This window comes from Danio rerio, chromosome 8 (assembly GCF_052040795.2).
Source record: "Danio rerio strain M-AB ecotype USA chromosome 8, GRCz13ab, whole genome shotgun sequence".
Classification (NCBI taxonomy): Eukaryota; Metazoa; Chordata; class Actinopteri; order Cypriniformes; family Danionidae; genus Danio; species Danio rerio.
Window position 1 is genome coordinate 5,666,509 of NC_141028.1, and position 25,036 is coordinate 5,691,544.

General features: G+C 36.6%; 1 protein-coding gene across 3 annotated transcripts in view; it reads right to left on the bottom strand.

Moving 5' to 3' along the window:
* cux2b (cut-like homeobox 2b) overlaps positions 1-25,036 on the bottom strand; it is a 338,324-nt gene that overhangs the window by 18,952 nt on the left and 294,336 nt on the right. For all 3 annotated transcript variants that reach the window (XM_087264087.2, XM_087264089.1, XM_087264088.1), the window contains 9 exons: positions 24,602-24,650; positions 18,927-19,031; positions 18,527-18,703; positions 16,234-16,292; positions 16,087-16,135; positions 13,615-13,714; positions 10,512-11,144; positions 7,701-7,799; positions 3,911-4,473 (listed from right to left, as the gene is read on the bottom strand). In XM_087264087.2, coding sequence (XP_087120213.1) covers positions 3,911-4,473; positions 7,701-7,799; positions 10,512-11,144; positions 13,615-13,714; positions 16,087-16,135; positions 16,234-16,292; positions 18,527-18,703; positions 18,927-19,031; positions 24,602-24,650 — 1,834 coding nt within the window. The remainder of the gene's footprint in view (positions 1-3,910; positions 4,474-7,700; positions 7,800-10,511; positions 11,145-13,614; positions 13,715-16,086; positions 16,136-16,233; positions 16,293-18,526; positions 18,704-18,926; positions 19,032-24,601; positions 24,651-25,036) is intronic.

The following is a 25,036-nucleotide window of genomic DNA, read 5'->3' on the forward strand; positions in this document are numbered from 1 at the left end:
ATTTCAGAATTCTAAACACGGGTTTCTATCAGGGTACACAAACCGGCGCCGCAAGTCGGCTGCGTTCTTCTGTGCCCAGCCACGACTCAGCACACTGTTCCTTTTTCTGCCACGCCACAGAGCGCCATCTGAATAGTTTCATTTAAAATAACATGCGAATGTGCGCATCTGGTGTGCGATACTTTCAACTGTCATGTGCACGCTGTGTCGCGGTGCTGAGAAGCGCATCTGGTGTGTGACACCCTCAAGACTTTTAGCTCAATAAACTACTAACTACATGCTATTGAATAGGAGGCAGAACAATTCACACTTTATTTTAATGCACAATTTGCGTTATTAATAAGACTTTTTTTAACTATAGTTAAGACTCAATAAACTACTAATTAGCTGCTTATTAATAGTTAGTACACTGTTACATTTGTTGTTTGTTTAAACTTCCTATATGAAATCAGCTGAAACAACACAATTCTTAAGTACTTTCAGACAACTTGATTGTTTTATAGGGATGTAACAATATTGTAAATACCGTCATACAGCAATAGTAATTTTTTTCAATATTACCGTAGGCGCATGACTCAATAAAACTGTAGTTCTGAAAAAAAGTTTGATTAGGCAATTGAAGCGAACAGGAGGTAGCGGGAACTACAATTCCCATCAGCCTAGGCGTGGCCATCATCCTTTGCGGTCTGTTGTCACTACAGATCCAGTAATGCGGAAATTCCATTCACTCTTTTCCAGTAATGCGGAAAGAGTGTGTTGCTAGTAGCGGGGAAGAAAAAGAGCTGGAAATGATCAAACCTAAAGCGGGTTTTAAATCGGATGTGTGGAAGCATTTCGGTTTCTTTTTAAAAAGATACGAAAAAGGAGAAAAGGTGACAGACAAAGAAAAAAACAGTATGCAGGCACTGCCAGACTGTGGTGAAATACAAGTCGGGGAATACGACTAAAAACAGTCATGGGGACTGCAGAATACAGCCATTGACTTGTACCGCAAGGAGACCTCTATCTCACTCATGGCTTGTCCTCTCAAGTGGTGGAAAGACAATGCACAACGTTACCCACTGCTGTCAACCTTGGCTAAATCATATCTCTCTGTCCCAGAAACCTCAGTCCCAAATGAGAGGGTTTTTTTCTGTTGCAGGGGACATGCCCAGAGATCCCAGCTTTTACCAGATTATAGTTATATGATAATTTTCCTTTAAACCCATCTCTATCTGAGTGAGTGAGTGATTAAATGTTGAATGTGATGAGTTTTCAACAATACTAAATTGAAACTTTTTTTTTTTTATATGGTTTAATAGTTTTTTGTTATTAAAATTGAAAAATTGAAGTTCCTGTTTCGAAACTTACAGATAGATGGCTGATTTGTATGTCATTGATATGTTCAGTGCTAAAATAAATAAACACTTTTGGCACTTTTTTCGAGTCTTTTCATTAGTTTTGTTTTTCCTGTAAATGATTCAATAAATACCGTACTGTGCCATTCATACCGAGGTATTATCGTACCATGAAATTCTGAAACCGTTACATCCCTATTGTTTTATGTTTAATTAAATCTGTAAAAACTAACAAGTTAACTTAATTCCTGATGTTGTCGCAACACAAAATGATTGCGTGGAACCCCGTTTAAAGCATAGTTGCAGGTTTAGGTATTAGGATTAGGGATGTGTTATTAACAAACTATTAACTAAGACTTTTAGCTCAATAAACAACTAAATATCTGCTTATTAAAGGGCCATGAAACCCCCTCGTTTCAGCAGGGTGTTTTCACACCTCTACTTTGGAAAAAGTCAGAAAAGTGGGCGTGTCCAGCTCTGTTTAGGGGGGAGTGTTGGAGGAACTAAAGTGGGATGGTGTGGGAGTGTATTTGGGCACGCTCGAGTTTCAGTGTCAAAATACACACACACACACACAGGGGACAAAGTGACTGTGTTTACATAGACATCAGTAGTCGAATTATTTGCCAAATTATTAAATGGTGGACTTTAACTGCAGTTTGGCTCTTTCATTCAGGGAATTCAGTCATGCCCTCCGCGACAAACGAGATATTTGATTCGAGGAACTGCTCTAAGCGTGTATTTTTCATGCAATGTTTGATACCGCACGGCGAATGAGAGAAAAAACCCTCCGCATTTCCCAGAAACTTAGATGCACACGGCAGGTAGCGTCAGAAAGCCGCGTGTGTTATTCTGAACTCAAAATGCGGTGAAAATCCTACACGAGGTTAAAGTTTAGTTGTGGTGCTAACACGTTTGCACTCGGTGTAATAGTTAACTTAGTTCGATACGAACAAACTGAATAAACAAAGAGCACTGGTCGCTCACTTACCAAATCTGTAGAGACAGGACAATCACCAGCAACTACAGTGTAGAGCCGCGTCTTTATTAAGAGAAGACTACAAGCGAATGCGGATCTCAGCGTTTGCAGATGAGAACAGCTCTCAGGTAAACAATAATCCTCCTTAGACACATAAGTTATTGTTGTCGAGCGTCGCGTACACTGTTCATCCACACGTGACTCTGAGCTCTCACAGAGAGAAAATGAAAACAAAACTTAACTGCAGCAAACTATAAAAGCAACACTTCACGCTTGTGTTGCCAATACAACGTGGCGTCTCTGTCGTCTAAACACTGTCACATCAATGAATATTAATGAAGTTGCACAATAGAGCGCGCTGATTGGTTTGAACCAAGCCTTACTCATGCATTAATGCATCACACTGTAAGACGTAATAAGACACACTCTGGCACAGACGCCAAGTCTACATGCTGGAATACACGCTATTATCTCATGGCCGTGACGCAGCTTCAAAAATTAATTTCAAACCAGAAGAACGAATTTGCTTGAAATAACGCAAAAACAACCAATTTACACTTTTTAGTGACAACAGCTCAAAAAATGTGTTTTGGTGTTTCGTGACCCTTTAATAAAGCTTGTTCAAACTTGTTTATTATTTTAATGTACAATTCCGGGTAATAACAAACCATACAATTTTAAGCTCGATAAACTACTAATTATCTGCTATTTAATAGCAGGAAGTAGAAAAATTCACTTTTAGTGCACAATTTGTGTTATTAACAAACCATTAACTATACTTTTAGCTTAATAAACTACTAATTACCTGCTTTTTAATGAGCTGAATTAACACAATTCTTAATTAACTTAATTGCTTTATGTTTAATCTACTTAAATTCCTAAACACAATTCAGTTAACTTAATCAATTTGAGTTGAGACAACATGAAAGAATTGTGAGGAACCCAGCATTTCCTTCAGTGTACTCTCTTAAAAAATTACATTTGCTATTTGTTGAATATTCTTATTCAAAAGGAGCTGAAACAACACAACTCGTGAGGGTTTTTTTGGGGACAACTTGATTGCTTTCTGTTAAGTCTACTTAAATTTGCTAATACTAAATTTACTATTAAGCTAACTTAAACTGATTTTGTGATTTGGTTGGTTATCTCACCTGACACCCATTATTTGTCGTCTATACGTGAGAGGTGAGCTCGATTAGCCGGAGCTTCCTGCCGTTTTAATTATTTTGCATTGGTTGGGATCATGTGCTCAGTTCACTACCATACATACGCTATTCACCACTGACTTGCTTTAAATATCCTTTGTGAGTTATCTTATTTGTTAATAAATAATTTCTCCTCATCATTTACGCCAGGGATGTCAAACTCAGTTCCTGGAGGGCCGCAGGCCTGCACAGTTTAGTTCCAACCCTAATTAAACACACCTGATCAAACTAATTGAGTCCTTCAGGCTTGTTTGAAACCTACAGGTAAGTGTGTTGAAGCAGGGTTGGAACTAAACTGTGCAGGGCTGCGGCGCTCCAGGAATTGAGTTTGTCACCCATGATTTACGCGGTCTGCATTGCTTCTCTTATGTTACAATTTTGACCCTTACCTGTCGGCTTAGCATGGGCTCATCTTCGGGTGCGGATGTGTCTTCTCCGTTTGCGGGACAGTCTCCATTCTCTATCCGCGGCCAGGGACGAGGCATGGATGTGGAGGATGAAGAGGAAAGAGATGGAGAAACTGAGGTGAACGGTCCCATGACGGCGGCGCTGCGCTCCACAGACCAATGCTGGTCAAAATACGTCCCGGCCTCCCCGATCTCCGACTTGACCTTTCGGATGATGTTCTGGACGAATGCGGCGGGCGACAGGACACTCAGTGGCGTCTGCGGGCTGCCGGTAGGATTGGACAGACTCTGAGGGACGGATATGCCCTCTTCTTGTTTGATGAAGGGTGGTGTGGAGGACGCTTGACTCTTGGGTGGATCGTGAATGGAGAGGCGCTCGCTGGCGGAGGAGCGTCCACACACCTCCATCTCCAGCAGGGCCTGCTGCTGCGCCTGCATCTCCCGACGGGCCTGCTCTAGGATGCTTTTGATGGCCTCGTCTGAACTGCTGCCTGCACCGGTGCTGCTACGGCCAGATGGACAGCCTAGAGATGACTTACAGTCACCTGTTGAACACACACAATAACAAACACTCAATACACTATAGTGAACACGTATTATACAGTTGAAGTCAAAGTTATTCGCCCTCCTGTGATTCTATTTCCTTCTTTTATTTCCCAAATTATGTTTAATGACGCAAGAATTTTTTCACAGTATTTCCTATAATATTTTTTCCCCTGGAGAAAGTCTTATTTGTTTTATTTCAGATAGAATAAAAGCAGTTTTTATCTTTTTAAAACCATTTTAAGGTCAAAATTATTAGCCTCTTTAAGCTATATTGGTAACACTTTATAATAACTACACACTATGAATCATTTATTTAGCATATAGTGGATTCATTATCTGTTAAGCATTAACTCTGCATTAATAAACGTTAGTAAGCATTTTATAACTGCAGGTACAAATGCTGTATTCTTGACTTATAAGCACGTTTATAATGTGTTTAATAATTGTGTTTTCATACTTTATTAATGATTAATTTTTCATGACTAAATTAAGCATGAGAAGTAAAAGATGTGTATATGTATTCATGTAATAGATGTTCTAGATTTTCACAATATATTACTGTATATTACTGTATTTTTTTCACAGTAAATTACATCAGTATCACTTTACAGGATTTAACTGTAAAATTTACAGTAATGTGTTGCATTCATAACTTTATTGTGAAATTAATGCAGGTAGCATGATTACAGCAAATTACTGTAAAAGGGCTATATTTTTTACATGTTAATTTAAACTTTTATTTGTTTTATTTAACACAGGTATTCTTCAAATGAACTTTTATGGTAGTATTGACACTTTTTTTTTTTTTTAAATAACAGAGTGTTATTGCAGACCCAAAAACAATTCGGCAAAACAAAATCTTCAAAAATAACTGTTGTTTTATTTATCATCCTGTTTTGAAACAACATAAATGTCATAGTAAATCTTCATTTTTGGGTGCACTGCACCTTTATTAATTTATTATATATATATATATATATATATATATATATATATATATATATATATATATATATATATATATATATATATATATATGGAAATAATAAATAATTTTTAATAAACATAACTTTGTGCTTAGCCAAAAAGGTAATAAACTGGAACAAAAGTAATTGATTCATAAAACCAAACACTGTTAAACACCCAAAATTATTTCAAAGTCAGGGTAAATGTCAAAATGACTAGCCGAGGAAAGCCTGCTTCACAGTAAAATATAGTTATTCTACAAGAGAATACTGTGAAATCACAGTAATGGACTTTCTGTGAAGTTACACTGTATGGTTGTAATTTCACAGTAGTTTCATCTAACAAAATCACAGTAAATTATTGTGAACTATCTCACAGTTATTTGCTGTGAATTTACATACAGTATTTTACCGTGAAAGTAAAGCAATTATTAGCCACTATTTTACTGTCAATTTAAGGTCAAACTTTTTACAGTGTATAAATTGGGTTAAATGTATACTTTTAAGCATACATTTCTTTATTTCATGCTTTTGTTTTTCATTTTTGTTTTAAAATAATATCATATATAAAAGTAAAACAAAATAAAATAAAATAAAAAATAAACAAAATAAAAATAATTACAAAATAATACAAACTAAAAAAAAATGTAAAAAAACTAAATAAAAAAATTTATTTGTATTTTTTACCAATGAAATAAAAATAAAACAAAATAAAATGTGAACACTTTACAATAAGGGTGCATTAGTTTATGTAAGTTAACGCATTAGTTAACATGATTTAACAATGAACAACACATCTATTAAGCAGTGCTTAATGTTTGTTAATGCCAACTAAACATTTACTTATGTGTTAGCTAATGCTTTAGTAAACATGATCTAACAGTAAACAAGGACTTTTGTTAATGTTGATTTACACATTTTCTAATGCCTCTCTTTACATAAACAGCTTAATTAGTTAATGTTTACTTACTCGTACGCTAACGCATTGGTTAATGGATTCGATGACTTGATCGAATAATGAACAACACATTTATAAAGCAATACTGAATCCTTGTATACGTAAACTTAATGTTAGTTTATGCGTTAGTTGGCATGAACAAAAAAATCAGGTTCAGAAATAAACAAACTTTGTTCATGTTAGCTACTCATATACTAATGCAGAGCTTATGATAAGTTCATAGTTTCTGATCAACATCGGGGACAAAGGAGGACTCTATTGGAGTGCATTACATCAAAACCTCAGCTTCAACTGGTATTTATGTTTGTTAACTATTTACTAACATGATTTTTCATTAACAAAGCAATCGTTGATAAAATTGAGAACCTTATTGTAAAGTGTACACTATTCCAACCTTACCTCATGCTTAACTAAAAAGGCCTTGTTTACCGTTAGATCATGTATGTCATATATAATAAATGTTTATTTAGCATTAACAAACATAATAAATGTGTTATTTATTGTTAGTTCATGTTAACTAACGTTAACTAATGCACCCTTATTGTAAAGTGTTACCAAAATAATAAATTAAAACAAAAAATTTAATAAAAAAATAAATAAAAATAAAAATTAAATAAATTAAATAAAATTAAATAAATTAAATAAATAAACAAATAAAAATAAATAAAAATAAATAAAACAAAAAGTAAAATAAAACAAAAAAATAAATGAAATAAAATATAATAAATAAAAATAAATAAAAATAAATAAAATAAATAAATAAATACAAATAAATACAAATAAATAAATAAACAAAAAACAAATAAAACAAAAAATTAAAGGAAATAAAAAAAATTAAAAATAAAAATAAATTAATAGATAAAAATAATAAATAAAAATTATAAATAAATGAATAAAAATAAATAAATAAGTAAATAAAATAAAAAATAAAATAAAACTAAACAAAAAAAAGAAAAGAAATTAATTAAAATACATAAAAATAAATAAATTAAAATAAATAAATGAATAAAAATAAACAAATAAACAAATAAATAAATAAATAAACAAATAAATAAATAATTAAATAAATAATGTTTTAATTTAATTACATTTCTGTCTGGATATTTTGTCAACTTACACAATTTTGCTTCTCAAGTCAATCAGTTTAAATATATTTCATTTTTTTCCAGAGTGTAATAATAATTTAGCACCATAAGCAAATTCCAAAACAACTCTGAATGTGCATTTATTATTGTGTGTGTGAGAGAGTGTGTGTGTGTTATTTTGCTTCATAAGCGGCCTGTGGTTTGTGCAGTCTTTGTACCTCTCTGTGACTGGATCTCCTTCTTGGCCTGCTCCAGGATGCTCTTGATGGCATCATCTGACCCAGTTTCCGGAGTTCGGATGCGAGGAGTGATGCTCCCTGTCGGAGAGAGAGGAGAACGGGCCGCTTGATCACAGAACAGCCTCCAAAGCCTTCGTTTGATTGCTAGATCAATGGCCGCTTTGAGGAGCTGGCAGCGAGTGAGGGTGTGAAACACGTGAAGCCTTTACTTTCAAAACATCACAACAAATGCAGCGGAAGTTCAGCCACAAATACGGGGATGCAAACGTTTGTACAGGAAACCGGACTGAAGTGGTTCAGGCGTCGTCAAGCTGACAGACGGCCTGGTGGGACTGCTCATGAAACGTGGTTCACTCGCTGTTTAACTTCAGTAATGCGGAAGTCAATCAGAGGGTGTGATTCTCTCTAGAAAAATGGTCAAGACTTACTTTTAGGCTGGATGTGTGACGATTTTATTGCTTGCTTAAACTACATACAGTTGAAGTCAATATTATTTACCCTCCTGTGAATTTCTTTCACAAACATTTCCCAAATGATGTTTAACAGAGCAAGGACTTTTTCACAGTATTTCCTATAATATTTTTTCTTCTGGAGAAAGTCTTATTTGTTTTATTTCAGCTAGAATAAAAGCAGTTTTTAATTTTTTAATGGCCATTTTAAGGTCAATATTATTAGCCCCTTGTGCATTGTCGATTGTCTACAGAACAAACCATCGTTATACAATGACTTGCCTAATTACCCTAACCTGCCTAGTTAACCTAGTTAAGCCTTTAAATGTTACTTTAAGCTGAATACTAGTATCTTGAACAATATCTAGTCAAATATTATTTTTTGTCATCATGGCAAAGATAAAAAAGGGACTAAGCCAAAAACTGTTCAAACCATTAATTTATAATAAAAATAAAATCATACTTTTTTTCTGACAACTTAATTTTTTGGGTTTTCAAGTCACTTAAATTTGTAAAAACAGTTACGTTAACTTAATTGATAAAAAGAAGTGGAAAAAAAGTTTTTAAAAGCCTTTATTAACACAGCTATTTTTTTTTAAATGATAAAAAACAGCACTCATATGCAACACACCTAGAAATATTAGCAAAATTTTTAAATATAGTTTTAATAATTAATTTCTAATAACTAATTGGTTTTGTTTTTGGTTTTGCCATGATGAAAGCACATACTTTACTAGTTATTTTACAAGATACTATTATTCAGCTTAAAGTGACATTTAAAGGCTTAACTAGGCAAGGATATTTTATAATATTAACCTTAAAGTAATTTTTTTCAATTTCAAAACATATATTTACTCCCGGTAAACTAAAACAGACAAGACTTTCTCTGAAAAAAACAAAACAAAAAGTAAAATGTCCTTGCTCTGAAAAACATCACTCAAATTGTTTAGTTATGATTAATCGCATCCAAAACAAAAGTTTGTATTTGCCTGTGTGTGTGTGTGTGTGTGTGTGTGTGTGTGTATATATATATATATATATATATATATATATATATATATATATATATATATATATATATATATATATATATATATATATATATATACAGTTGAAGTCGGAATTATTAGCACCCCTGAATTATTAGCCCTCCTGTTTAAAGTTTCCTTAATTTCTGTTTAACGGAGAGAAGATTTTTTTCAGCACATTTCTAATCATAATAGTTTTAATAACTCATTTCTAATAACTGATTTATTTTATCTTTGTCATGATAACAGTACATGATATTTGACTAGATATTTTTCAAGACACTTCTATACAGCTTAAAGTGACATTTAAAGGCTTAACTAGGTTAATCAGGTTAACTAGGCAGGTTAGGGTAATTAGGCAAATTACTGTATAACAGTTGTTTGTTCTGTAGACTTTCGGTAACAAATTAGATTAAAGGGGCTATTAATTTTGTCCTTAAAATGGTGTTTAAAAAAAACAAAAACTGCTTTTATTCTAGCTAAAATAAAACAAATAAGACTTTCACCAGAAGAAAAAAATATTATCAGACATATTTTGAAAATTCCCTTGCTGTCAAACATAATTTTGGAAATATTTTAAAATGAAAAAAAAAATCAAAGCGGGGCTAATAATTCTGACTTCCTTTTTTCCTTATCACAAACACAACAGCAGTCTGGTAGTGATTCTGTTGCTTTTTTCAGGGTTAATTATTGTGAAATCCCAATTGCAACAGAGAAAACCGCCTCCCACCAGTGCTGATATACAGCCATATCGCACTGCTACGAGTGTGGTATTGCTCATATATATATATATACAAACACTGCATCAAATACGAATTATACTATTAAATTGTTATTGTATTAAATTATATAAATTGCTGGTTCGAGTCCCGGCTGGGCCAGTTGGCATTTCTGTGTGGAGTTTGCATGTTTCTGCTTGTGTTGGTGTGAGTTTCCTCCGAGTGCTCCGGTTTCCCCCACAGTCCAAACATGTGAGCTATTGCGTAAACTAAATTGACCATAGTGTTTGTGTGTGAATGAGTGTGTATGGATGTTTCCCAGTACTGGGTTGCAGCTGGAAGGGCATCCGTTGTGTAAAAAATATGCTGGATAAGTTGGCTGTTTATTCTGCTGTGGCGGCCCCTGATAACCAAAGAGATTAAGCCGAAGGAAAATGAACGAAAACACCAGCATAATCATAATGTTATTGTAAACGTTTTTTTCGGTTTTGTGTGTTGGTCAGTGACGTGACACTTCCACAAACCAAACGTTGAGACATTTCTCCAGTTGTCATGATGCCTGCATTGTTTTCCGAGGGTTTGTTCATCACTCACCTCTCTGGCGGACCTGAATAGTGCGCAGAGCCAGGATGTTCTGCTCGTCCGACAGGAACTGCTTCATCTTGATGAACGGCTCTTTGCCCTTGACCGTCAGCTTCCTCCAGGGTTTGGGACGGGCCAGTATCTCGCTGACCGAGCCCTGCGAGAGGCCCAGCACGTAGTGTCCGAACACCCGCTGGCCGATGTTGTGTTTCAGCAGCTGCTCTTTCACCTGGAAAGCGATCTCTGCCGTGTCCAACTGGTCATCATCTCCACCCCCTGAACTCCCGCTCTCTGATTGGTCACTCGGCATGCCTGTTTCCATAGTGATGGGGATGGAGGCGCTGTGATTGGCTGATAGGAGGGCGGCTTTGGCGGCGTAGAGGGCGGTAGGGAAGGCCATGATGGAGGAGCCGTCTTTCTTGAAGAGTGGAGACAGAAGCTGCTTCTGCAAAAGCTGATCTTGAAGTTTCTCACCAGAGAAGGGTGATACTGAGAAGGGGCGGGGCAAAGTGTGGGTGGACGTGTCTGAGGTGGGCGGGGCTGGGCTAGAGGAAGTGCGTCCATCTATAGGCAGTGTTCCTGGAGGAGAAGAATAAGAGCCAGCCGGGCGACTCACGTCGTTACTCTTCTCAGAATGACCATCATCTAAAATAAAGAGAGAGAAAGAAATGTACATATTAACTACAGGTGAGGTCAGAATTATTAGCCCCTCTGTATATTTTCCCCAATTCCCCAAAATGTATCAAATGTTAAAGAGGTATTTCACTGAAAAATGAATACTGTCATCATTTATTCTCCCATCAATTGTTTTAAACTTGTTCCTGTTATGTATTTGTGTTATTTGTGCTCTGTTGCTCTGTGTTTCTCTCTCTCTCTCTCTCTGTTCCCCCTATCTGCTTTCATTATTCCATTCATTGGTCCATTCAGCTGTCAGTCATTTCATCCCCGGTTACGTCACTCTTACGTCACTCATCCAATAAGCAAAGACCACCCGTCATAAAAGCGCGTGCCAGACCACTCGCTAGCCCTCTCTTGATTTCTGATTCTCTGCTTTATTCCGCTTGTTTGTGTTATTGCGTTGCGTTTAGAAATAACCCTGTCTAACTGTGTATTTTGTTGTTGCTCATTTCTGTGTGCACGTTATCCGTCCTTTATTCTTATATCATTCCATTTCTCAGTTTACGTTGTTTACGAGGCTTGGACGAAGTGGACAGGTAAGAAGGTCACGTGACATACATTTTGCAACACTGCTGTTTAGTACATAAGTTTAGGGGCGAGCGCCACCCCTTGTACTGTTTGGATAGATAGACAGTCAAAACTCGGAAGACTCTTCGCATGTTAATTATACTGTTTAAACGTAGTTAGTTAGCAAGATGCTTCTGGGAAGTTAGATTTAGTTTGGGTTTTTTTCTTTTCATTTCTTTAGCGCTGCCCGCGTCCCGTCTGCCAGCTCTCTTGTTTTGTTTCCCGTCTTTATTTGTCTCAGTGTTGTATATATATTGTGAATAGTATATTTTTGCCTTACTTTTTCTTTTGTTTTTGATTAATTCATTCTTTTTGTTCACTTTTGGGAATTGTAAATAAAAGCACATATTTTTGGTATTACTTTGGTTGTCTTTTGCACTCATTTACTGATTGTATAAATATATTTTAATTACACAAATGTCAAATCCCACCATCTTGGGATCATGCGTTGAACACACTTGATATTTTTAAAGACAGCTGGAAACCTGTATTGACCATTGAAACCATTGACTTCCATATTTGTTTTTCCTACTAAAGAAGTCAATGGTTACAGGTTTCCAACATGCTTCAGAATATCTTCTTTTGTGTTCAGCAGACTAAAGAAACTCCTGGAACCACTTGATGGTGAGTAAATACTCATTAAAATGTCTTGTTTGGGTGAACTATCTCTTTAAAATCTGCGTGAACCAGACTCTTAATCCAAAATGATGATGTACTTCCAAATGAAAATAAATATTGATTAGGGAGCGGGGTTTAATTGTTGTGCTCCTCCTCTTATCATAAACTTGCATCAAACTAAAGGATGGAGAGGCATGGCTAAACATATTTTATCACATGTCATTATCAGGGAAGGAATGCTGTACCAGAGAGGAAAAGAATGATTTTGATTAAAGATTACCAGATCACCAGAGTGGGGAAGTTCCAGAGTAAAAGGAGAAAATATGATACACCGGTGGCTTGGAATATGGAAAAACTGTCTTTACATTGTTTTCATGTTTTTATATTATTTGTTTTTTATTTTGTTTACACTTGTCTCTTTTATTCCTGTTTATGTAAAGCACTATGAATTGCCACTGTGTATAAAATGTGCAAAAAACATTTTTACAAATTTTTCACTATTTTACCAACCATGAGTTTTAAAATAGGCACTTGCTAGATTAGCAGCTTGTGATTAGTCATTATTTAAGTCTTAAATAAAACTTGATTAAATAATTATCTATAATTACTTGACAAAATTAGTGATTAATTCAAAGAATAATTACAAAAAAATTATTATAAAGTTAATTTATTTATTTATTTATTTTTTAAAATTTTTTTATTGTCTGATTTTGCTCAGTTTCACTTACTTTAGTGCATCAAGTTAAACTAAATAAAAATGTTCCATTGGCAACTAAATATATATATACAGTTGAAGTCAGAATTATTAGCCCCCCTTTGAATTTAGTTTTTTTTTAAATTTCCCAAATTATATTTACCAGATCAAGAAAATTTTCACAGTATGTCTGATAATTTTTTTCTTCTGGAGAAAGTCTTATTTGTTTTATTTCGGCTAGAATAAAAGGAGTTATTAATTTTTTAAAACACCATTTTAAGGTCAATATTATCAGCCCCTTTAAGACATATTTTTTTATAGTCTACAGAACAAACCATCGTTATACAATAACTTGCCTAATTACCTTAACCTGCCTAGTTAACCTAGTTAAGCCTTTAAATGTCACTTTAAGCTGTTTAGAAGTGTCTTGAAAAATATCTAGTCAATTATTATGTACTGTCATCATGGCAAAGAGAAAAGAAATCAGTTATTAGAAATAAGTTATATATATACTGTATGTCATGACACAGTTGTGCATGTAAACAGACACGTCCTTACCGCTGTTGTGCAACACTTTGACTTTATCCACAAGAAACTTGTGAGATGGCAGAAAGGCTTCTTTGTCCAGCAGCAGAGCCTCAGCAGTTTTGGCTGATTCCTGTGCACACACACACACACACATTCAAACATTTTAACTATTTATTTAGCTCCACTTAAATGAGAAAACAATTACCATGACACAAATATTATGTCTATCTAATTAAAAAGCATTAGCACCTAATGATTAACTACTAGTACAAAAAAAATATGTACTAGTGCCAGATGGAATATGTACTAGTCAAAACTGAACAGATATCTCAATGACAGATCCCATAGAAACCAATGGAAAAAATGTACATTTGTTACTAGTAGCAACAGAATAGTTACTAGACACTATTAAAATAGGTACTAGTAACTAATAAATAAGAACTAGCATCTAAAACATACTGTAAGTACTATTATCTATTTAACCCTTGTATGGTGTTCGGGTCTGTGAGACCCGTTTTCAGTTTTTTCAAAAGAAAAATTAAACAATGAATTATTTTTTTCAACCTGAAATTCATTGGCTTTAACTTATTTTCTGTGAGGAACCAAAATCCTCATTTACATTACATACAAGGTGTTCGGGTCCGCTGGACCCAGGTCTAATTAAGGGTGCTTTCACACCTGTGAATAGATTCAGTTGTTCCGAAGATAATAATTGTTACATTGTTGCTCTTTGCTCTTGGAGCGGTTCGCTTTCACACTGCAAAGTTTCTGATCGGACCAAAAGAGCTAAAACAAGTCACGTGTGAGTAAACTCTCCTTGTATTGGTCAGAGTGTCAGGGTTTATTTTGCAGAGTCCCGCTCAGCTGTCAGGAGAGGTGGTGGTTTGGTGGTGATTGACAGGGTGCACGCGTGCGACGTCTCTGAGTAGAGACATGGGGGGGAGGGAGTGAGAAGGGTGCGCAATAATTCCTATTTGAGGACCGGGAGGGAGACGCGAGATTACCGGGAGATCATCACTCGTTTGCAGTCATCCGGAGACTCGCGTAACTTCCCGCCCTACTCATAATTCTCTCTTCATATAGCCGTAAGCCTATTACATATCCATAAAATACTGTGATATAACCGCGCTCGGATCGGATCGCTTTCTCACTGCAATCGAACCGCTTCAGGGTTCATTTCAATCGAGCCGAGACCACCTCATTCAAGCGATCTCGGAGCGATTACTTTGGCGCGGACCAGAGCGCGATTGCCCTGTTCACATATGCCAAACGAACCGCGCTAACTGGGCAAACGAGACACGTTCCGAAACAAAAGTGTAGGTGTGAAAGCACCCTAAAAGTGTATAGGTCCAGTGTTCCTACACTCTGTCTTCCTCCTTTCTGGTGCTGCTGTTTTCCTCCCCTCCCGCTCCCGCACAAAGTTGCAACATTGTTGAAAATTCAACATTCAACACAGTCTGCTCTTACATTCCCACACATTTTACCCTCTCTCTTGTGGGAACTAAGCTTTATTTTGTCATACCCTGTCCCATCTCCGATTTAGGGGCATAGTACTATAAATAAGACTTTGCCAGTGTGGTTCCTTATCACAACTGATCAAGATGGCCAAAAGATTATCTGCCGCGAGAGCCGTGCAATTGATTGTGCAAGAGAGAGGAGCTTCTAGTGATGATGTCTATAACCATGGAGGGAACAATACGAAAAAACAAATCTGTGGGTTTTATTATTATTTTCATAACTTTAATAGAAAAAAAAAAAAAAAAAAAACGAGAAGCACATTAATTCATCAATATGATCTATTAAAGGTAAAGGGGAAAAATTAACCAAACTGACCAGTGCATTGCTGTGCATATAACTTGTAACTGGGATTAAGTAAACTTTTGTTGAGTAATTAGACAATAAAATAGTTTGATAGTGTTAATTTGGAAAGCCAAAACTCTAGCGGGTCCACCAGACCCAGGAACACTGGCTGAGTAACCAAAATACGAACACCACACAATGGTTATAGGTACTGGTATCTAATGAATGAGTACCAGTATCTAAGAAAAAGAACTAGCGTCTAATAAGTAAGCACCAGTCTATTTTTAAAAAGCACCAGTGTCTACAAAATAGGCACTAGTATCTAATGAATAAGTACTAGTACTTAATTGATAATATATTAGTATCTAAAAAAATAAGCACTAGTGACATGAAAATAGAAACTAGTACGGGTTATGGATTAAATATTATGTCAAAACGGCTTTCCACACACACACACGCATGCACACACACATGCACACACACACACACACACACACTTTTAAACCCAGTTAAACTGTGGTGATCAATGCAGATCTCCGCTATAGACGTGTCAGTGAGCCGTTCACACTGAGCGCTGTGCTGTTTCTACATTGACAGACGCAGGCAGCTGTTTTCACTGCTGAAGTTTATTTGTAAATGTACATCAATATAAGACAGAGCTGTGAATCAGCCTCTCTGCAGGAACACACGGCTTTCACTCACCTGGGACGAACTTCCATTGGCTGATGCCAGTTTCATGGCTTTCAAGATGCTGGAGGAGGCACAAGCATACATTAGCATCATCATCATCATCTTTACAGTGTGTGTGTGTGTGTGTGTGTGTATATGTGTGTGTGTGTAAAAGCTCACCTGAGTTCAGTTTTGATCTCTTCATAATCGATCTGTGACTGGAGTTTGGTCTCCAGGGTCTGTGAAGACACAAATCAAGATTTTATAAGTCATTGAAGGTCTTGTGACATGAGAAAAGCTGCAAGGTTAAAAGATGCATCCATCTAATTAAAAATACAGTAAAAAACGTTAACATTTTGATGTATTGAATTTTAAATAAGCGATTTTTATTTTAATATTAAGTTATTAATATTAAAAAAAAATCAAACACAGAAAGTCTAAAAACCCCTTTTGTATGAGGAACTACTTTCTTCCGCCATTCATTCACATCTGCAGCTGACATCAGAACAGCAGAAGCCGTTACTAATTCACCAACGCCACTTTAGAGCTAGTGTTTGAGTGATTCTCTCTAGTGTAATGTCTAGTGATAACAAAACTGCTGATTTTGCTCACTTTTTAAGATTATAAGGCTGAACATGACATGAAATGCCCTCCGTCTACAGAGATATCTCCCTACTTTCTATTACAGTCTACAGTATTTCTCTGTTGCCTCGGTATTGTGACGGGTGCCAGGTGTCCAGTGTTTACCCGGAGACAGGAATGGAAAACAAGAGACAACCTATTTCGCTCTTCCTATTGGCCTTTATGCGTTTCTCCCAAGTGCTGTCGACTACATACATGCCGAAGGCGAAGCAGTGGCGCTGTAGGTAGTGCTGTTGCCTCACAACAAGAAGGTCGCTGGTTCGATCCTCGGCTCAGTTGGCGTTTATGTGTGGAGTTTGCATGTTCTCCCTGCCTTCGCGTGGGTTTCCTCCAGGTGCTCCGGTTTCCCCCACAGTCCAAAAACATGCGGTCCAGGTGAATTGGGTAGGCTAAATTGTCCGTAGTGTATGAGTGTGTGTGAATGAGTGTTTGTGGATGTTTCCCAGAGATGGGTTGCGGCTGGAAGGGCATCCGCTGCGTAAAAATGTGCTGGATAAGTTGGTGGTTCATTCCCGCTGTTGCGACCCCGGATTAATAAAGGGACTAAGCCGACAAGAAAATGAATGAATGAATGAATTATTGAAATTAAGGAATGATGCAGCTGTAGAGTGACCTGAACTGAACTGTGCTCCCATAAATGCGTGCTTACCAATAGAGTGCTTACATCTCAAAGGCCCTTTTAAAGGGGATATGACATTTATACACAATGCATATCAAACATTTGACTGTTATCACAGTAATTAACCCCGGAAAAAAGCAGCCCAGCCACCAGACTGCTGTTGTGTTTGCGTTAAGGAGGGACGAGGCTGAATCCAACTTTTTATTCGCAGCTTCCTATTGGCTCTATCCGGTCCACCTTAAAAACCGTGACGCTTCCGTTTTTCAGCTTCTGATTCGCGCTCAACAGTTTTAAAATTCTTATCTATGGGGTCTTGGCGCCATGTTGTGGATAGACAACGTTAACCGTCTTTGACTAATGGACACCAACGCGCTCAGAAATTATAAATATTTTAAAATAGGCACTATCCTTGTAAATAAACTAAATAGTTGCAATCTAAATAACTACATTCTCGAGTAAAATAGCCTCAAAAGTACATTATGTTGCTTGACAGCAGGAATATTTGTCAAACTGTAGTGTCTCTCTGCTTGTATGTGGGCGTAGTAATACACAAAGGTGAAGAGGCCTTTGTGTGCTGTTTCTGGCAAAAAATCTCAATCAGATTCAAGAACCAGACAGAACTGTTGTATATATATATATATATATATATATATATATATATATATATATATATATATATATATATATATATATATATATATATATATATATATATGTATATATATATATATATATATATGTATATATATATATATATATATATATATATATATATATATATATATATATATATATACACACACACACTTCAACTTATATATATTGTACTTGTTATTAGTCCAAATATCTAATTCTTTAATTCATAAGAAATATTTAGTCATAATAAAGTCAGTTTTCCCTTTTAATAATCTGCCTGTCGAGTTAGTAAAATGAACTTCTTTCAAAATGAAAACAAGATTATTTTATTTACCCTGCTGGCAGATTTTTTAAGCCTGCTTTAATGAAAACTGACTGTTTTTTTTTACTTATTATTTCTAAAAATTATACAATATGTTTTCCCTGTCTAGAAAATTCTTCCTGATTTAAGAATTGTTAGTTATTTGGACTAGAAACAAGACAAAAACTCTAAGTAAGAAAAGCAAGTTTCTCAGTGTGCAGACCTCAAGTAACCCTAAACCTCAGCTCACTGATTGGCCAGAGGATCTCACTCACCTCTATAGCTTCAGACTTATAGGCCAGCTGTCGCTCCAGCTCTGCAATCTGATTGGCCGACGAGTCTTGGACCTCCTGTAAGGTGAACTGCAGTCTCTGGACGTTCTCCAGCAGTCTGAGGATCTCTCTGTCTTTAGAGAACAGCAGCGCCTCTAGCCGCTCGTCCCGCTCCCTCTCCTGAGACCCGCAAATGAAAGCAGATCAGTGACACGAAACTCGCTTTTTCAACTTCAAAATCTGCAGCCTGCTCTCCTATAATCACATCTCCTCAAAAGAGCCACTAATGAGGTTCCAGTGGTGTGGAGCAAGTGATCATTTCCTCTCGTGTTAAGGTGGCAATTTGCAGCTGCCCGGCTTTCATCTAAATAAATATATTAAAAAAAAAGAGGAGGATTCTTACCTCCTTGGGTCGCTCTTCTGACGGGCCAGTCCCTTTAGAAGTGCTCTGAGTCCCGGAGAGCTGCTCCCTCAGCTTCTCCACCTCCCTCTGGGCAGCGTCCGCTCTCTGCCATCAAACACATAAGTTCGGGAAACTTAGAGACCCCTGAGGAGCTTCAGACACACTTCAACTCCTCAAACTCAAGTTGGGATCATCGCTAATGCTGGCAAACTCTCAAGAAAAGAGCCATCTATCATCCATCCATCCGTTTATCCATCTATCATCCATCCATCCGTTTATCCATCTATCTATCCATCCATCCTTCCATCCTTCCATCCATCCATCCATCCATCCATCCATCCATCCATCCATCCATCCATCTATCTATCTATCTATCTATCTATCTATCTATCTATCTATCTATCTATCTATCTATCTATCTATCTATCTGTCTGTCTGTCTGTCTGTCTGTCTCTCTCTGTCCATCCGTCCGTCCGTCCATCGATCTATTTATCTATTCATCCATCTGACCATCCATTCATCCGTCCACCCGCCCATCCATCCATCCATCCATCCATCCATCCATCCATCCATCCATCCATCCATCCATCCATCCATCCATCCATCCATTCATCCATCTGTCCATCCATCCATCTATCTATCCGTCCGTCCGTCCATCCATTCATCCATCCATCTATCCATCTATCTATTCATCCATCTTTTCATCCATCTGTCCATCCATCTATCCATCCATCCATCCATCCATCCATCCATCCATCCATCCATCCATCATCTATCTATCTATCTATCTATCTATCTATCTATCTATCTATCTATCTATCTATCTATCTATCTATCTATCTATCTATCTATCTATCTATCTATCTATCTATCTCTCTATCTATCTATCTATCTATCTATCTATCTATCTATCTGTCTGTCTATCTATCTGTCTGTCTATCCGTCCATCCATCCATCCATCCATCCATCCATCCATCCATCCATCCATCCATCTATCTATCTATCTATCTATCTATCTATCTATCTATCTATCTATCTATCTATCTATCTATCTATCTATCTATCCGTCCGTCCATCGATCTATCTATCTATTCATCCATCTGTCCATCCATTCATCCGTCCACCCGCCCGCCCGCCCGTCCGTCCGTCCGTCCGTCCGTCCGTCCGTCCATCCATCCATCCATCCATCCATCCATCCATCCATCCATCCATCCATCCATCCATCCATCCATCTTTTCATCCGTCTATCTATCTATCTATCTATCTATCTATCTATCTATCTATCTATCTATCTATCTATCTATCTATCTATCTATCTATCTATCTATCTATCTATCTGTCCATCTGTCCATCTATCTATTCATCCATCTTTTCATCCATCCGTCCATCCATCCGTCCATCCATCCATCCATCCATCCATCCATCCATCCATCCATCCGTCTTTCTGTCTGTCTGTCTGTCTGTCTGTCTGTCTGTCTGTCTGTCTGTCTGTCTGTCTGTCTGTCTGTCTGTCTGTCTGTCTGTCTGTCTGTCTGTCTATCTATCTATCTATCTATCTATCCATCCATCCATCCATCCGTCCATCCAGGTAGTCAGGATAAAGATAACATTTAATCAGAGTTAAATTCTTCAGCTATATAAATTTGATCAAAATGACACATTACACATGCAAACCTATTTTTTTTCAGGTTTGTTTTTAGATTTGTTTGCCTACAGCTTCAATAAACCTGCACAAAAAAGATGCTTTGGAGGGTTAGCATTATTAAAAATAGTTTTTCCTTTGTCTGTAAGCCAAAAGCAGAAAAGAGATATGAATTTCCCAAACACATCCTTTTTTTTACTTTAAGACCTAAATCATTTGAATGAGAAACATAATTATGACTTCCCGAATCGTACACAGGAACTTCCCATGAGGACGCGGTTCTGAGAGCAGCTCCTGCAGCGTTTGAGTGCAGATGACACTTGCTTTGATATGTTCTATCTAACACGATGGCATTCACACATTTATAAACAGAAATGTAGCGTCAATAGTGTCAAAATGTATCATTGCAATCTGTTATTTTAAGAGATTCATTTTTTTGTATGCTTGTTTTGCTTGCAACACAATTACTTACAAACATTTTTAGCATATCTTTTTTTTGGCCACCATTAAAAGAACACAACTTTTTTTTTTCTGAAAATATGATCATTTTACAGCTATACTAGAGTTAAACGGTTGAATTAAACCATTTTTAACCCATTCAGCTGATCTCCGGATCTGGCGGGAGCACTTTTAGCTTAGCATAAATCATTGAATTGGATTAGACCATTAGCATCTCGCTCAAAAAATTCAAAAAAAGATTTTCAATAATTTTCCTATTTAAGGAGCTTGACTTGTCTGTAGTTACATTGTGTACTAATACTTATGGAAAATGAAAAGTTGCTATTTTCTAGGTTGATTTGGCTATGAACTTTATTCTCGTTCTGGTGTAATAATTAGGAACTTTGCTGCTGTACCATTGCTGCAGCAGAAGCCATAATCCTAATCCTTCTAGTTATAATAAATTCACTGAAAACTACTCTCTTCCTCTTCATATGCACCAGACACCAACTTACAAACATACTTCTTGGAAAACACTGTGCAATTCTGAAAGTGCATCACTCAGGTGAGTGGGCTTGACAAACCACCTGTATGTGACATACTCTATTCCAAGGTTATAATAGTTTTGGATTTTTCATTAGTTTTAGTTTCTATTTCCTTTTAACTTTTTGTTTTCAAATTCAGTTAGTTTTAATTAGTTTTAGAGACGTATTTCTTAGTTTTTATTAGTTTCTATATTTTAAAAATGTCTTAGTTTTAGTTTAGTTTTTATTAGTTTTAGTATTAGTTTCAGTTTTTTTTTTCTAAATGAGGATATTTGTTAGGTGCAAGATTTAAGATTCCTAGAACTGGATTGGAGAGGTGCTATCCAAATCATGTGCATTATAAGTTTGTAGAAGTTATACATTTTAGTACTGCTTCAGTATTAGTATTTTTTTTCAAAGTGTGTTTAAACTGCTTTAAAAATAAGTTACATTTTTGTAGACTAGAAATATATGTACTGTATATCATTTATTTAAAAAATGTGGGCAACACATTATAATTAAATTTTATTTAACAAATATTATATTAATATTATTTTTTATGTCAACTATGGGGTGCGGCTTTAGGGGGCCTACAAGACATTGTGCCCAGGGGCCTCTGAATTATTAATTCTAGCCTGGTGATGGGAAATTCAGATTTCTAACGAAAACGAAGGAGGTTTTTGCTATAACTCTAGTTAAGTAGTTCTCAAACGTTTTTCACCAAGTACCACCTCAAAAAAAAAAAAAAGTCTCTCCAAGTACCACTAAAATGACCAGTATTGAAATAAAGTAGCGGGCCAAATTAAGCAGCTACAGCAATGCGCAGCTCAAAAACGAGGCATATCCATATTTATGTAATTTGACAACTTGACCACGTGACTTGCGGATTGGCATTCTGAATAGTTGAGATGTTTTCAACTGCGTACGCCTGGAATACGCAAGCGTGTCATGCTGCATTTCCTACTCATTGTTCTTGCCTTTGGGTTAAATTTTGATGCTTAAGTGACTAAGATGTAACAAGAGAATACAGTCATTTTTCAAACTAAAAAAAAATTATAAATAAATGATTGTTCGGTACTAATTGATCTATAGACCGGTATCAGTCTGTGGCCTAAGGGTTGGGGACCACTGCTCTAGTATCTGCTCTGCAAGCACCACGCACCTCTTTCTGTAGTTCTGCCTTATATGGAATGATTTCTAGCAGCTGATGATGACTCGCTGCACTAAAGTAAACATTCTAAGCACAGTACTTTGATCATAGTCTTTAAGAGAACAGCCAATTTTGACCACATCCGTGTTATCTAATGCGTCAAAAGATTAAAATTGTATTAATTTTTTCTTTAGTTACTTAGTGATTCCTCCGCGTACCACTAGAAGTAAGTCCGGGTACCACTAGTGGTACACGTACCACAGTTTGAGAACCACTGTTCTAGTTAGTTTTAGTTAGTTTTGTATGTACCCAATACAGTTTCAGTTAGTTCTAGTTTTTGAAAAAACTCTCGTTTTTATTTTTATTTCAGTTAACGACAATTATTTTACATTTTAGTTTTCATATTAGGCTCTTTACAATGTAAATAATTAACAATTTAACTCTATTGTACTTTGGGCTGCTATCTTGTGGGCTGTTGTATTTGAATTTGAGGATGGGTAGATTGTAGAGTCAAAAAAGTAGCCTATCTTTGTCACGGTTGCAGGTTTGTGCGCTCTTTCAGAGTGTCTGTTTGATCATGTGGTTTTGTTTTTGTTCTCCAGGTGTATCTGTTTTGATCACGTGTGATGACGGCACTCAGCTGGCTTGATGAGCCCGCCAGCTGAGGCTCATATTCGGGCCTATATATGGGCCACGTTTTCTGTCTTTGTCAGTTCGTTACGTGTGCTTATGTGTGTTATTCTGTCTGTGCTCAGGATCTGAGGAGTGTTTTCGGGATCTGAGGAGTGTTTCCTGCCCGGTCTCTCCTAGCACTAGCACTACGTTCATTCCGTGCTTTTTGTTTGCCTGTCAATAAATATTATTTTTTGTTAACTCGCACTTGGATTCACCTGAACATTCTTTTATACGTGACAATCTTTGGTTGAGTTTTTATAATATAATATTTATTTTGATGATTTTGAATCTTGCACCTAACAAATATCCTGCAAAAAAATGAGTAACAAAAATGTAAAACTAACACTAAAACGAAGCAATTTCTAAATAAAAAGTAATAAAACGAATAAATCTGCCTCTAAAAACTAATTAAAACTAACTAAATTTAAAAACAAAAAGTCAAAACTAAATAAAAACTAAAACTAATGAAAAAACTATTATAACCTTGCTCCTCTGGTGATTTAAAGTGCCTTTTTTACTGTATATTCTCATTTGTGAGTCGCTTTATATAAAATTGTCTGCTAAAGGAGTAAATGTAAACGGTTTATTGCAGTATTCTAGTAATATACGACTGAAACTAAAGAGCTGTCTGATGTTCCAGATACAGTTTAGCAGGTTTATATCACCCTGCTGCAAAATACAGCACAAGCCAATTCGGGCATCAATACAAATCAAGCCCCAAACATTCCCAGAGTTCCCGAATCAAATGAACAATCATGCCGAACGGCGCCAGAACGCCCTCCAAAGCCCAATCAGCGGAGATTTACAGGTGCCGAGACGCATCGGCAGGTAAAAACAGCTCGGTTCTGCTGAGGCGCGTGTTTACTCGCAGGCACTTTCTTCTCAAACTGTTTACCTGCTCTGTCACACTCGGCCTGCTAATTAATGACTCATTTTCGAATCATTTATCTAAGAGCTGCTGGCGAAGGGAGAAAAAGCGAATCACAGTGGAAAAAAAAGGGAAGCAATCAGCGCAATGAGGTAACTAACAGCCCTCCTCGTCACATCGCCACATCGCTCTCGTCTCAGCATCTCCTGTCCTCCGCCGCCGCCGCACGGCATCATGGGTAAGAGCGCGGCTAATCACGGCCTGCGTGAGCGAGGGGCTGCAGGGGCGTCTAATTAAACCCGGAGCTTGATTACGAAGGTGATTATCCTGAAGACGCGGCGTCTCAATCAGAGGCTGAGAGGAGGCCATCGCACTCACCTGGTTGGCCTTCTCCAGGTTCGCCATTAGCGCACACATCTCCTCCAGCCTAGAAGACACAACACAAGCACAGTTAACACACACATGCCATCACACACACACTTTAATGCTGATGAACGGAGCAAATGTTGCAGATGTACTTTCTAGATTGGTGAGATACAAGTTAGTCACAGTTATTATATAACTTTAGTCTTTAAAAATAAATGTATTGAATTCATTTAACAGGGACAACGCTTATTAATCAACAGTAAAAACTGTAGGGGCTAATCTTCATCTGATTAAAAAAGGCAACCTACAATCAAAAACCACATTATTGCACATACAATATCAGTAGAGTTACAAACAACACAAATATAAAACAATTGATCTCAATTTTATTTTTAAAAACTAGAGTTAGTGAGGTATTTGTCAAGGTAAAGGCAATAAAAAGGCAAG